This window comes from Lipotes vexillifer, unplaced genomic scaffold, assembly GCF_000442215.2.
Source record: "Lipotes vexillifer unplaced genomic scaffold, Lipotes_vexillifer_v1.1 scaffold591, whole genome shotgun sequence".
Classification (NCBI taxonomy): domain Eukaryota; kingdom Metazoa; phylum Chordata; class Mammalia; order Artiodactyla; family Lipotidae; genus Lipotes; species Lipotes vexillifer.
The window spans coordinates 2763015-2775682 of record NW_006791954.1 but is presented as its reverse complement, the minus strand read 5'-3'; the positions used below and the strand labels follow the sequence as shown (position 1 = coordinate 2775682).

The 12668-nt window shown below is 52.4% G+C and overlaps 1 protein-coding gene across 1 annotated transcript; it reads left to right on the top strand.

Moving 5' to 3' along the window:
• The first annotated feature begins 2683 nt into the window (after positions 1–2683).
• PNPO (pyridoxamine 5'-phosphate oxidase) lies at positions 2684–7757 on the top strand. The gene is made up of 7 exons (XM_007465123.1): positions 2684–2958; positions 3847–3971; positions 5040–5139; positions 5972–6025; positions 6278–6406; positions 6715–6785; positions 7004–7757. Exons 1-7 carry the CDS (start codon positions 2821–2823, stop codon positions 7170–7172), a joined length of 786 nt encoding a protein of 261 aa, XP_007465185.1. The 5' UTR covers positions 2684–2820; the 3' UTR covers positions 7173–7757.
• The last annotated feature ends 4911 nt before the right edge of the window (positions 7758–12668 follow it).

The window sequence follows — 12668 nt, the reverse complement described above, 5'->3', positions numbered from 1 at the left end:
GCAAAAAAAAAAAAAAAAAAAAAAAAAAATCCAATCACCAAGATGTAACTGAAATGTATAATTCAATCAAACAATTAGACTAAAAGGTGACTTAAGAAATAAATGCAAAAGCATCAGAAGAAAACAGGCAAGGCATAGCCCCCACACTCACAGCCAGCCCTTTGGTGCATATTAAGAAACCGGGGTGCCTCTGTACAATGCAGTATTGCAACATAGCTTCTATTCACTGAAGACTCTTGAGAAAAAAATTAGTAACTTTACAAAGTTGGGTGTGGGGGCGGGGGGGGTGGGCAAAATGTTTAAGACAAAGCAGTAACAATGAAAAATTCATTTCTCCCAAGCAGACAAACCCCTTGCTGGGGTTGCAGCAGTAGCAACACAGCCAGCGGGCATGTTTCCCCCTCTGGTTTGCACTGTGGGGCTGCTTTGTGATCTAGACACCAAATCCCACTAGGCAGAAAAGCACAATACAAGCCTACTTATTATCTTCAAGATGAAGGAGCAAATATAAAGAGGCAACTACTTGCAGACTTCCTCACTAACAGCCAAGGATGGAAGAGGCTGTCAGAATCTAGAGCTTTTTCTCTCTACCTGACCTTAAAAAACCAGGAATTAAGACACCCTGGTTTGACAGCAGCACAGGATAAAAACAGAATAGTTGTCTGAAGCCTAGCCCTTGCGACCTACCTGATCTTCAGCAGGCACCGAGCCCCTGACCACTTGCCTGGTCTGTTTTCTCACTATAGCTACAGCAGCATCACACTCGAGTTGCTCCCTCTTCCGGGCATGCCTGTTCCGTTGTCCATCTGGAGAACCCTTAACTCATTAAGACAAATCAAATGTCTGCTCCCTTTATGAAGCCTTTACTGACTGTGTGACCTCTGGAGACCACTTCCTCCTTTTTGCTCCCCCCTTACCTTGCAGAAACATCTGTTAAAATTCCTGTAACTCCTTAGCTTACAGATCTGCCTCCCGCTGTAGACTATAAGCCCCTCGCGGGCAGGAACCATGCATCTTCATCTTCATATTTTCAGACCTAGCTCAGTGCCTGGTCCAAAAGAAGTCTTTAACACATGTCTACCCCACTATACCAAGCCCTGGGCTTTTAATTTTTAAGGAAACCATTCAAATGATCCTAGTCTTGGTGCCCCAGAATCTTAGGTCCAGGGTAGCATAGCCCAAGCAGGGCTAAGAGTGTAGCTGCATGAACAAAATCATCTGAGCTGAAGGGTACTAATCACTGCTTACCCAGGTTCAAGTGCAGGGCCTTGGGAGGAGGGGAGCAATGTTCATATGTGGAAAGACAACTTCAACAAGAAAGAAAGCCCAGTCAACTCTCTCTCGACTGTGTTGACAGAGAAAAATGATGGCAACACAAAAACTTTGTACCAGCGGAGGATCCATAGATCAACATCGTTAAGCCTTGAGACATGTATTATTTCTTTGCAGCAAATTTGTCTTCCAGATTCTATGTGGCTCAAGCTATGTGCACATAATAAAGGATGATAGGTATCTAAAGTTGGGCTTAATGAAGCTTGGCTGTAATGCAGACACCTGGGCAGGGCAGGAAGTTTCCCTTACCTGGCACAGTCCTGCGGTGCCTGCCTAGGTGGCTCCTGCAGCTCCCCTTCCTGATGTTGGTGGAAACAGGACTACACAGAGGCCTTGACCCAAGGCTGCCCCAGCCAGGTCAAAGCTGCAATGGGCACTGGCAGGTGTCCTATTTCTCAGCCCTGAGTCCACAGCCTGGAAGTGACTTTTGCATAGCCACCTGCTCCCCTGTGCCCTCCTTTACAGCTGGCACTGACCTGGAAGCTACACTCCAGCTACCTAGAAAGGGCAAAATGTGAAAAAGGGGAAACGACAAAGATGGGGGTGGCCCGGGAGAGGTGGGGCAATCTTTCCATCTACCAGAACACTGGCTAGTGTGAATTCTGCTGCAACCACAAAAGGGGAAACCATGAGGAAAGGGAGCAGCATGCTCTGACCCAGGTTATAGCAATGAGGCTGGAGAGAGGGGATTCAGAGCTGGAAGATGGTTCTGGTCTGGGATGGCTTGATCCCAAATTTCCCTCTTCCCCTTTCTCATTCAGCCATCTGCTTTCTTACCACAGTCTTGACCTCACTGCTCCTCCCCAGACCCCAGAGTACCTCCCCATACTCACACACTACACAGTACCTATCCCGTGAGATCCACAAGTCATTTGCAACCTGTCCCACTCTTGAACGCCAATTTCTCCCCCCAAACCAGATGGCCCCTTTCTGTGTCTCTACATCACCTTGCCTCCGAGTCTGGCCCCTAATTCCATTTTCCATTTGTCCTTTCCTGGCACCAGCCTCCTCCGAGGGGTACTTTCTGCACTAAGCTGGCCTTCAGGCACCTGCTAGGGTCCGGCCCCTTGATACTGACTACTCCCCTCAAGCCCCCAGCGGCTCATTGCCCGCCCCGGGCCAGGGCCGCTTCATTTCCTATACCTTTAACAAACTCCACGTGCGTGTTAACGGCGGTGACAGCATTTCCTTGTCTCTCTGCTCCCGCCCCCGGAGGCGCCGTCCATTGGCTGCAGCGTTCCTCCGTTCTTGCTCTAATTGGCCTCGCTCTTGGAAAACTCTGACCAATGGCATCTCCGCGCCCGGCTCCCTCCACCAACCCTGGCTTCCTATTGGCTCCCATTGGCTCGGAGGACTTGGGGCCTGTGGGCCTGGCTCGGCAACTGGCAAATTCTTCCTTGCCGGCGTAGATTCCCGGGCTAAGAAACTGGTTCCGAACCCAACGGAACCCAGCGCGGAGCGACGCCGGGTCACGTGGCCTGCGGCCCCATGACGTTCGGGCTGCGGGGCGTCATCGTGACGTTCGGGCGACCCGCCGAGTGGCCCCGCTGCCTCCGCCACCTGTGCAGTCGCGGTGCTGTCATGGACCTGGGACCGATGCGCAAGAGTTACCGCGGGGACCGAGAGGTGCCGCCGCCCCGCAGGGCCTCCGCAGGGGCGGGGGCACAGGGGATCCGAGTCATCTCCGGAGCGGAGGGGAATGGGAGGGTTAACCTGGGGTTTCTGGTCCACCCCTTGGGGCTCGGGGTCACCTCCGTGGGAGGAGGGGGTTCAAAGACAATCAAGGGGGAAGGTGTTCCGGGGAAACGAGGATGAAGGTGGACTCCAGAGGCAGCTTGTCTTAGGGGCCCAGGGCGCGCACACGGGGGTCTGCCTGGATATCCTGCAGGTCGCTCCGCGCACCCCTTGGGCGGTTTACTCACCTCCCTGGGCCTCTGTTTCCTCACCTGTGAAGTGATAGTACTGACCTCATGGGGATATTATGGACTTTGATATTTGAAAAGTGCCTAGAACAGTGATAATTAGCTTATACATGTTTGATTAATAAGTAACACGTGGGGCAGGAGGACTGTTTTACGCAGGAGGGGAGGAGAAAGCTCCTGGCTCTTACTGCCTTTTCCCTCCTCAGGAGAGAAACCGAGAGAATTATTTTGGGATTGGGGCCCAGGGCCTGGTTACCAAATCTGGTTGCATGTGAGCATTTCCAGAAATGCATGTTAAACATGCAAGTTTTCATTAAACCTCAGACCTACTGAATGAGAATTTACAGGGTGGAGCCCAGGAATCTGTCTTTTTTTTTAGGCTCCCCAGGTGATAGGTTTGACACCCATGACATGAAACCCTGATTTGTCCATCAGTAGGTGTGGGACCTATTCACGTTTTCGTGTTTTTTGTTATGAGATAGTTGTTATGAGGACTAAATGAGTTAATATTTGAAAAGTGCCTAGAACAGAGCCGTGTACACAGTATGCACTACATGTGTTTGTTAAGCGAAATAAAACTCTCCCTTCCCAGGCGTTTGAGGAGACTCAGCTGACCTCCCTGAACCCCATGAAGCAGTTTGCTGCCTGGTTTGAGGAGGCTGTTCAGTGTCCTGACATACGGGAAGCCAATGCCATGTGTCTTGCTACCTGTACCAGGTAGGCATAGCTGTGGGCCCTTCTGAAGGTGGGTACAGATGAAGTAGGAAACTTAGGAAGCTCTCAATTTGATGGATGACAACTTTATGATTCTATTTGTGTTATTAACATGCTGTGTGGCCTCAGGCAAGTAACTTGTCCTCTCTGGACCTCAGTGTCCTTGCCTCTAAACCAAAGATTAGACTTTACTCAATTCCATTTCAATGATAAAATGTAGTGCCTCATTCATTTCTGCCCTCGATGCACCCACCCCCCAATACACACACCTTTGTCTCCCGCATCTCCTGGTCTCCCCAGTTCCCATCTGCTCTTCGAGAGGCAGATCTCCTGGAACCTCTCCATAAAGCCCTCTTCCTCTCTTGAAATCTAGCATAGTGCTTGTTTGTGTCATTCATTTGACAATCAATCATAAACCCCTTGAGACATCTCTTACATTAGCCTCTTATTCAACACTGCTTGTCCCCCACTCACTAAAGCACAAGGCCTTGAAGGCAGATATCCCCCAGAGCTAGTTTGCTTGGGCCACCGTAACAAAGTACCACAGACTGAGGGGGCTTAAACAACAGAGATTTATTTTCTCACAGTTCCGGAGGCTAGAAGTCCAAGGTCAAGGTGCTGTCAGAGTTGGTTTCTAGTGAGGCCTCTCTTCCTGGCTTACAGATGGACACCTTTTTTGCTGTGTCCTCACATGGCCTTCCCTTTGTGTGTAGGGAGAGAGGTCTCTGGTGTCTCTTCCTCTTCTTATAAGGACAGCAGGCCTACTAGATTAGAGTCCCACTCTTACGACCTCATTTAACCTTAATTATCTCCCTAAAGGCCCTACCTGCAAATATAGTCACATTGCGGGTTAGGGCTTCAAAACTGAATTTTAGGGGAACCCAGTTCAGTCCATTACAGAGCCCTAGGCAGTGGTGTCATACTGCACCTCCAGGACAAATTCCCATGGGCAAGTGGGAATGGGCAGCCTGAGTGCACAGACAGTGCAGAATCATGGGGTACAGGTGTAGGGGTGCTCAGACATCCTGTTGGGGAGGGGCTCTGACCACGGCGCTCTGCTCTTTGCTGCAGAGATGGGAAACCGTCCGCCCGCATGGTGCTGCTGAAGGGCTTTGGCAAGGACGGCTTCCGCTTCTTCACTAACTTCGAGAGTCGAAAGGGACAAGAGCTGGTGAGGGTTCACGGTAAATCCTTCCTGGGCCTGCAGGGTCCAGCGCTGGCTCACTGGTCACCTTCTCATGCCATAGCTGCCCCAACCCACTTGCCGGCTATGCTCAGGCACCATCCCGCCTGCGGGCCTTTGCACTTGCCCTTCTCTCTGCCGTGGATGAGTTCCCTCTGTAGGCACCCTACCTCCCCATGTTTACCTGAGTAGCTCCTGTTCCTTTGGGTCCAGCCCCCACGTTACCTCCATAGGAAAGCCTTCTGGACTCCCAGGCTGAGTCGGCCCCTTGCGCTGTTGGCAGTCATTATAACTTGCAACTTTCCTTTCTGCCATTTTTTTAGTTTCTAACCATGCATGTATTTATGGGATTATGTGATTAATGTTTGTGTCCTCTGCTAAACTGTAAGCTCCTTGGGGTGAGGCTGCATCTGTGGTATCTCTGTTATACCCCCAGCACCTCTCCTGGTGTTGAGCACAGAGTTGGCACCTGGTATGCGTTCAATTCGTGAATCCAAAATGAGTACCCTTCCCTGAGTCCAGTGCAGCCAAACATACATTTCTGAGGATTTGCAAATCTATGGGTGAGAGATATGGCAAGCCTCACTTTGGAGCCCATCTGGCCCATTTACCGTGTGAACCTGGGCACGTTATTTAACCTCTCTGAGCCTGTCTCCACACCTGTAAAAGTAGGCCTACCTTTGAGGATTTAAAAATGAGAAGTTACAGTAAATGCATCTGCAGTGGGCCTGCGTGATGCAGACTCCCTGCCTTCCCCCCATGCTGGAGGCATCCTCACTTCTGTCCTGATGACTGTCTGTGGATTCTGTTTCATTTCCAGGACTCTAATCCCTTTGCTTCCCTTGTCTTCTACTGGGAGCCCCTAAACCGTCAGGTGAGTGTGCATTCCTGGGACAGACTGGGGTGGGCAGGGGTGGGAAGGGCCTGAGTTTATGAATGAACCTGGTGAGGGTCCCCAGGCTGGGCAAACATCCTGCCTTTCAAACGGCTCTCACTTAGCTGGGCTAGCTGGAGTCAGGCATAACGGGGCAGTGGATAAAGAGAAGAACAGAGAGGACTGGGGCCTCGACTGGTTGTGGGGGCAGGTGGCATTGAATGCTGTCTAACCAGGACCATCCCCGTGCAGGTGCGAGTGGAGGGTCCCGTGACGAAGCTGCCTGAGGAGGAGGCCGAGTGCTACTTCCATTCCCGCCCCAAGAGCAGCCAGATTGGGGCTGTGGTCAGTCACCAGAGTTCCGTGATCCCCGATCGGGAGGTGAATGGGGCTTCTCCTTAGTCCTCTGGGTGGTAGTGCTTTGGCTCAGCCCCAGAGGCTGTCCCCAGGGGATGCCAGGGCCCTCTCTCTCCAGCAAAGCGAAGTGGATGGTCTCCCTGGGGGACGTGGATTTGGCGAGCAGGGAACAGGCCTCCTGTATCTGTCTGACCCTCCCATTGGACTGTGCCCCTAGAGGACAGAGGCCAGCCGGGCTTGCGCACCTGGCACAGAGCACATGCTCAGTAAGTGGTGATTAAGTGAATCATTGACTGGGTCTGGCCCTTCCTCCATCTCCTTCCCCTGGACAGTATCTGAGAAAGAAAAATGAGGAACTGGAGCAACTCTACCAGGAACAAGAGGTGCCGAAGCCAAAATACTGGTGAGTGACACCTGGTGGTCGTCTAGAAAGGGACACTGGGACCCTCGTGCTTACTTAAAGCCACCCTGTCCATGGAATTACAGATCTCCTTTCTGGCAACCCTTGTTTGCTGCACGCCAGCAACTGCCTTCATGGGGCGCTGGGATGGCGTGGAGGGTGGTGGGGCTGCCTGGCTGGACAAATGCGCAGAGCACCGAAGCCTCTGCTTCTCCTTGTAGGGGTGGCTACACCCTGTACCCCCAAGTAATGGAGTTCTGGCAAGGCCAAACCAACCGCCTGCATGACCGGATCGCTTTTCGACGGGGCCTACCGACAGGAGACTCCCCCTTGGGGCCCATGACCCACCGAGGGGAGGAAGACTGGCTCTATGAGAGACTTGCACCCTGACTCCCAATCTGCTGGCGCTGACTGGAGCTGGGATCCGTGCTAAGAGAGGGTATGGGATCAGGAGCCAGGCCCTTCTAAACTCAACGCATTTCCCTTCCCTCCTCTTATATTCAGGGCCCTTCAGAGAGTTCTCTGTAGTCAGCTGGTCTAGTGGAGTCTAACAGTGGCATGGGCAATCACAAATGTAAAATAATCCCATAATTATTCTTGACCTTAATTATGATTTATTGGAATAGCTCCCTCTAGGGGTAGCATCTGGTGTGATTCCCTTTTCTGGTGACGGGGGCTGGGCCCACAGCAGCCTTGTCTGTTATCACGTGACAGTCGTACCGGCCAAAGCCCATTGGTCCCAGCAGAAGCACCTGAGCCAACCTAGCCAATTGTTTTTTCTCGTCACCAATTTGAAATTTGAAACGGAGGGACTCAGAGCATAGGAGTGTTTGTAGCCAAGTCAATAACGGCAGCCTAGAAGCAACAGCCTCTGGGTGCTGCTCTTGCAACTCCCTCAGCAGCCCCTGGATCCCTCCTTCCCTCCCGTGTCTGGGTTGTGCAATTCCTCCTCCTACCTCAGAAAACCCATTATCTCTTTACAAAAAAAAAAAATTTTTTTCTGCTTAAACTAGCCATTATCTATTTGTGTTGCTTGCAAGGAAAAGTACCTTAACTATCTCATTTACTAATAGGATATTTTTATACCACTTAACCCAACTGATAGCTGCCTTCCATTATCCGAAGCACAGCAATGTGGAAAAGAGACTAAATTTATTCTCTGTAGCTCCAAAGGACCCACAGGTGGAAGCTGCACAGAAGTACATTTCATCTCAATATGGGAAGAGATTTCAAACAATTAGGGCTGCCTAGGAGGGTGTAGGTTAGGTAATGAGTGTTCTGTCACTGTCAGGAGTTTTGTAGAAGGGACTTGTGCTGGTACCTATGTATCAGCAAGCTTTTCATCAAGCTTTACTTTCCATATTTGGTTATAAAAACTATATGTATGTGAAATACATATATACATACATTTATATGTATTTTACTTTCCAGGTATAAAATTAAATAATAGAAATTATACTTTTCTGACACTCACACATCCTTTTACCCCCCACCCCCACCCCCAACTGATGATGACTCCTAGATCACTGGTTTTCATCCTCACTGGAATTACCGAGGAGCTTTAAAAACCCTGGTGCCCAGACCCACCCTCAGAGATGATTTGACCAGTGTGAGTGCAGCCCGGACTTGGGGAAGTTTAAAAGGTCCTCGGGGAATTCTGTGCAGTCGAGGTTGAGACCCCCCAGTAGTAGATGCTTGCTCCTTGCAGTGTGGTCCACAGGCCAGCAGCATCAGCATCACTTGGGAGCCCAGCCCAGACCCACTGAATCTCACTCAGCTTTCAACAAGACCACCCCCACCCCCAGGTGACCCAATGCCCTAGCCTCAACTTCTAAACCAACTGCCTCCCACCCTCACAATTGGATTCTTCAGTCACCCTTGGCTGAGGCCTGTGCTGAGCTGTAGTATTTGCTTTCCTCGAGCCCAAGTCTGGTGACCAGGGACAACCTGGATGAGTGGCCTACAGGCTTCGGAGAGGAGCCAGGCTGGGCAAATGTTTGCTGTGACTAAGGCGGGATCGGAGAACTATTTGTACACACTGGCCTTGAGCTTGCTACCCTGTAAACAGCTTCATTCCACTGCATGGGCGTGTGCTTCCGTGTCTGTTACTGACTCCCTCCTCCAAGGGCGGCCCTCTGGGTGTTGGCCCCCCTTAAGCCTGGGTGCAGGAAGGCACGACAGTAATCCTGTGGCCACCTGCAGGAGAGGGTGCTGGGGTGCCCTTCCCTACCGTGTCCTGTTTGCATTGTTGGGGGCTGTGTATCCCCCCTGCTTTGGGCCTGGTCTCAGCTGTTCCTTTCCTCTCCTCTGTCTGACAATCACTGTGCCAAGTCTATAATAAAAGCTCGTCAGCCACGCATGATATTAATGTTCAATCTAGCCCAGTCTCGTCCCTGCCCCCCAGGATTGAGGGGAGTTGGGGAATTAAGCAACTCTTCCCAACTGGCTTCTCCCCTCCGGGAGGTTGGGCGTCCAGCAGGGGGAGCCCGAAGCCCAGGGCTGGCCCCTCCTGGGCAGCGCAGGCCAGTTCTGGTCGGCCCTCCCTGCCTCCCCCTTTCCCCCTTTCCACCCCTGGGTCTTGTCCCAGTGAAACTGTGGTTGATAACCCGTAGCCTTTCCCGGCTCCTGCACATATCTGCACCCTCGCTTCCTCCTCCTCCTGCCCCGGCCTCGTGAAAACTTGCAGCCGCCTTGGCTCCGACTACCTGGGCAGCCAGATCTCCCTTTGGCTTTTAGTACCTCCCCCCGACCCCCATTCATCCATTCCCCAGCTTAGGGATATATGTGGAGTTTCCCTGGAAGATTCCGTGGACATCACTTTGGGCCATGGAGTGGGGTGGCAAGCATGGGGCAGGGGGACCTGCAGACTCTCTCACCTAAGAGGGGTGGTGGTGCATGCGTTGCCAGCATGAGATAGAACCACGGGTCAGTGGCCCAGGGCCCAACCTCACCCCCCCTTGCCTCAGGGAACCTCAGGATGGCTGAAGTGGCAGGTCCCTACGGTCTGGGGTCACAGGGGACACTCACCTTTGAAGCTGGTTGACTTTCCCTCACTAGTTCCAGGGTCTGGGCAGCCCCATCGGATGGTGCTCGCCGTCCAGGATCCCGAGGCCCAGGCATAACCCCACCTCCCCTTCTGCAGAAGGTGACTGTGCTCCTTTCCTTGTTCTGAGCCTCAGTTTCCCTTCCCTAAGCAGGTAAAAATCAAGTGTGGAAGGGGCTGTGTGGTGCAGCAGTCATGTGCACAGCTCTGGCCTCCGTCCCAGCTCGGCCACTGCAAGCCCTGACCTAGGGCTAGTGACTTGACCTCTCTAAGCCTCAGCTAATGCACCTGGAAAACTGGAAAACAGCGATAGTGATAGCACCTGTGATGAGAGAGTTAAAGGAGGACCCTCGTGGAGGACTTGTCACAGCGCCTGGCCTGTTAGAAGCCCTCTGTGAGTGTCAGCTGCTAACCCTAGGCAGAGCTGCAGCCCTGGGAAAGTCAGCTCCTCCATGGGAGGCTTTATGGACTGAGTGATTGATGGGACCCTAGAAAGTTCCATGTGGTGGGGAGGGATACAGGAAGACGCTTTGGGGAAGGCAGCACACCTGAGCCCGCCTTCCCTCCTTCCGGCCCCCAGTCTCCCACACTCATCCTCAGAGTTCCCTCTGGCCTGGGTGAGGCCACCTAACAAAGGCACCCTTGTACAGGTCTGTTTGTTTTGGTAAATTTCCCGAGTACCTCCCTGGGGTGGCCCAGTAGCCTGCGAGGAGCTGACCTGGAAGCCACAGAATCACACTGTTTAGTTGTCACCTTGGTCTCTCTCTGTTCCCACCATGAGCTCCAGAGATCTGGCCAATTTTTTCCAGTTCTCAGCTCCTGGGTCTGGACCTAACAGCATAGGGAGTAAGCTCTCTCCTTGTCCTTAAACGGTAGCTGTGGGCTATGGTGGAGTTCCTTCATAAAGGAAGGGGAAGGAAACCGATATTCACTGGGCACCTACTATAGGACTACTTACGGGCCACTTAATACTGACCACCCCCTGTGAAATAGGTATCATTACAGCCCATATCTGCACCCTCGCTTCCTCCTCCTCCTGCCCCGGCCTCGTGAAAACTTGCAGCCGCCTTGGCTCCGACTACCTGGGCAGCCAGATCTCCCTTTGGCTTTTAGTACCTCCCCCCGACCCCCATTCATCCATTCCCCAGCTTAGGGATATATGTGGAGTTTCCCTGGAAGATTCCGTGGACATCACTTTGGGCCATGGAGTGGGGTGGCAAGCATGGGGCAGGGGGACCTGCAGACTCTCTCACCTAAGAGGGGTGGTGGTGCATGCGTTGCCAGCATGAGATAGAACCACGGGTCAGTGGCCCAGGGCCCAACCTCACCCCCCCTTGCCTCAGGGAACCTCAGGATGGCTGAAGTGGCAGGTCCCTACGGTCTGGGGTCACAGGGGACACTCACCTTTGAAGCTGGTTGACTTTCCCTCACTAGTTCCAGGGTCTGGGCAGCCCCATCGGATGGTGCTCGCCGTCCAGGATCCCGAGGCCCAGGCATAACCCCACCTCCCCTTCTGCAGAAGGTGACTGTGCTCCTTTCCTTGTTCTGAGCCTCAGTTTCCCTTCCCTAAGCAGGTAAAAATCAAGTGTGGAAGGGGCTGTGTGGTGCAGCAGTCATGTGCACAGCTCTGGCCTCCGTCCCAGCTCGGCCACTGCAAGCCCTGACCTAGGGCTAGTGACTTGACCTCTCTAAGCCTCAGCTAATGCACCTGGAAAACTGGAAAACAGCGATAGTGATAGCACCTGTGATGAGAGAGTTAAAGGAGGACCCTCGTGGAGGACTTGTCACAGCGCCTGGCCTGTTAGAAGCCCTCTGTGAGTGTCAGCTGCTAACCCTAGGCAGAGCTGCAGCCCTGGGAAAGTCAGCTCCTCCATGGGAGGCTTTATGGACTGAGTGATTGATGGGACCCTAGAAAGTTCCATGTGGTGGGGAGGGATACAGGAAGACGCTTTGGGGAAGGCAGCACACCTGAGCCCGCCTTCCCTCCTTCCGGCCCCCAGTCTCCCACACTCATCCTCAGAGTTCCCTCTGGCCTGGGTGAGGCCACCTAACAAAGGCACCCTTGTACAGGTCTGTTTGTTTTGGTAAATTTCCCGAGTACCTCCCTGGGGTGGCCCAGTAGCCTGCGAGGAGCTGACCTGGAAGCCACAGAATCACACTGTTTAGTTGTCACCTTGGTCTCTCTCTGTTCCCACCATGAGCTCCAGAGATCTGGCCAATTTTTTCCAGTTCTCAGCTCCTGGGTCTGGACCTAACAGCATAGGGAGTAAGCTCTCTCCTTGTCCTTAAACGGTAGCTGTGGGCTATGGTGGAGTTCCTTCATAAAGGAAGGGGAAGGAAACCGATATTCACTGGGCACCTACTATAGGACTACTTACGGGCCACTTAATACTGACCACCCCCTGTGAAATAGGTATCATTACAGCCCCTTTTACAGAAGAGGAAACAGGCTCAGAGGAGGTGTTTTTCGTTATTGTTGCTGTTGCTTTTTTTTTCTTTTTAATGTTCCCCCAAATCACACAGCTACTAAGGGGGGAACCAGAATTTGAATCTGGATCCCAAACCAAACCACTGAGATTTGGGGATTGGTCACCAAAGGTCTACTCCATTCTCTTGGAGCCCCTGACAGCTTCTCTTGCTGAGGTGTAACTAGCTCCCTCCTTTACTCTCTTCATCTCCAGATGCTAAAGATGGCTTGGTGGTGAAGTTAGTGACCCAGGTGCTACATTTTTACACCTGGGGACCCTTCCTGGTGCTTGAGAGGAATAGTTCGAACACAAAGTAAAGAAGAGTAAAGGCATGAAAAACAGCATCTCAGTAAATGCAAGACAAGAGCATAAACA

What these genes read in the sequence shown, in the direction of transcription:
- PNPO (XM_007465123.1), top strand. Translation starts at nt 2,821, where the DNA reads ATGACGTTCGGGCTGCGGGGCGTCATCGTGACGTTCGGGCGACCCGCC. An exon ending in GTTACCGCGGGGACCGAGAG is followed by an intron (nt 2,959 to 3,846) that starts GTGCCGCCGCCC and finishes CTCCCTTCCCAG; the next exon opens with GCGTTTGAGGAGACTCAGCT. An exon ending in GGGAGCCCCTAAACCGTCAG is followed by an intron (nt 6,026 to 6,277) that starts GTGAGTGTGCAT and finishes ATCCCCGTGCAG; the next exon opens with GTGCGAGTGGAGGGTCCCGT.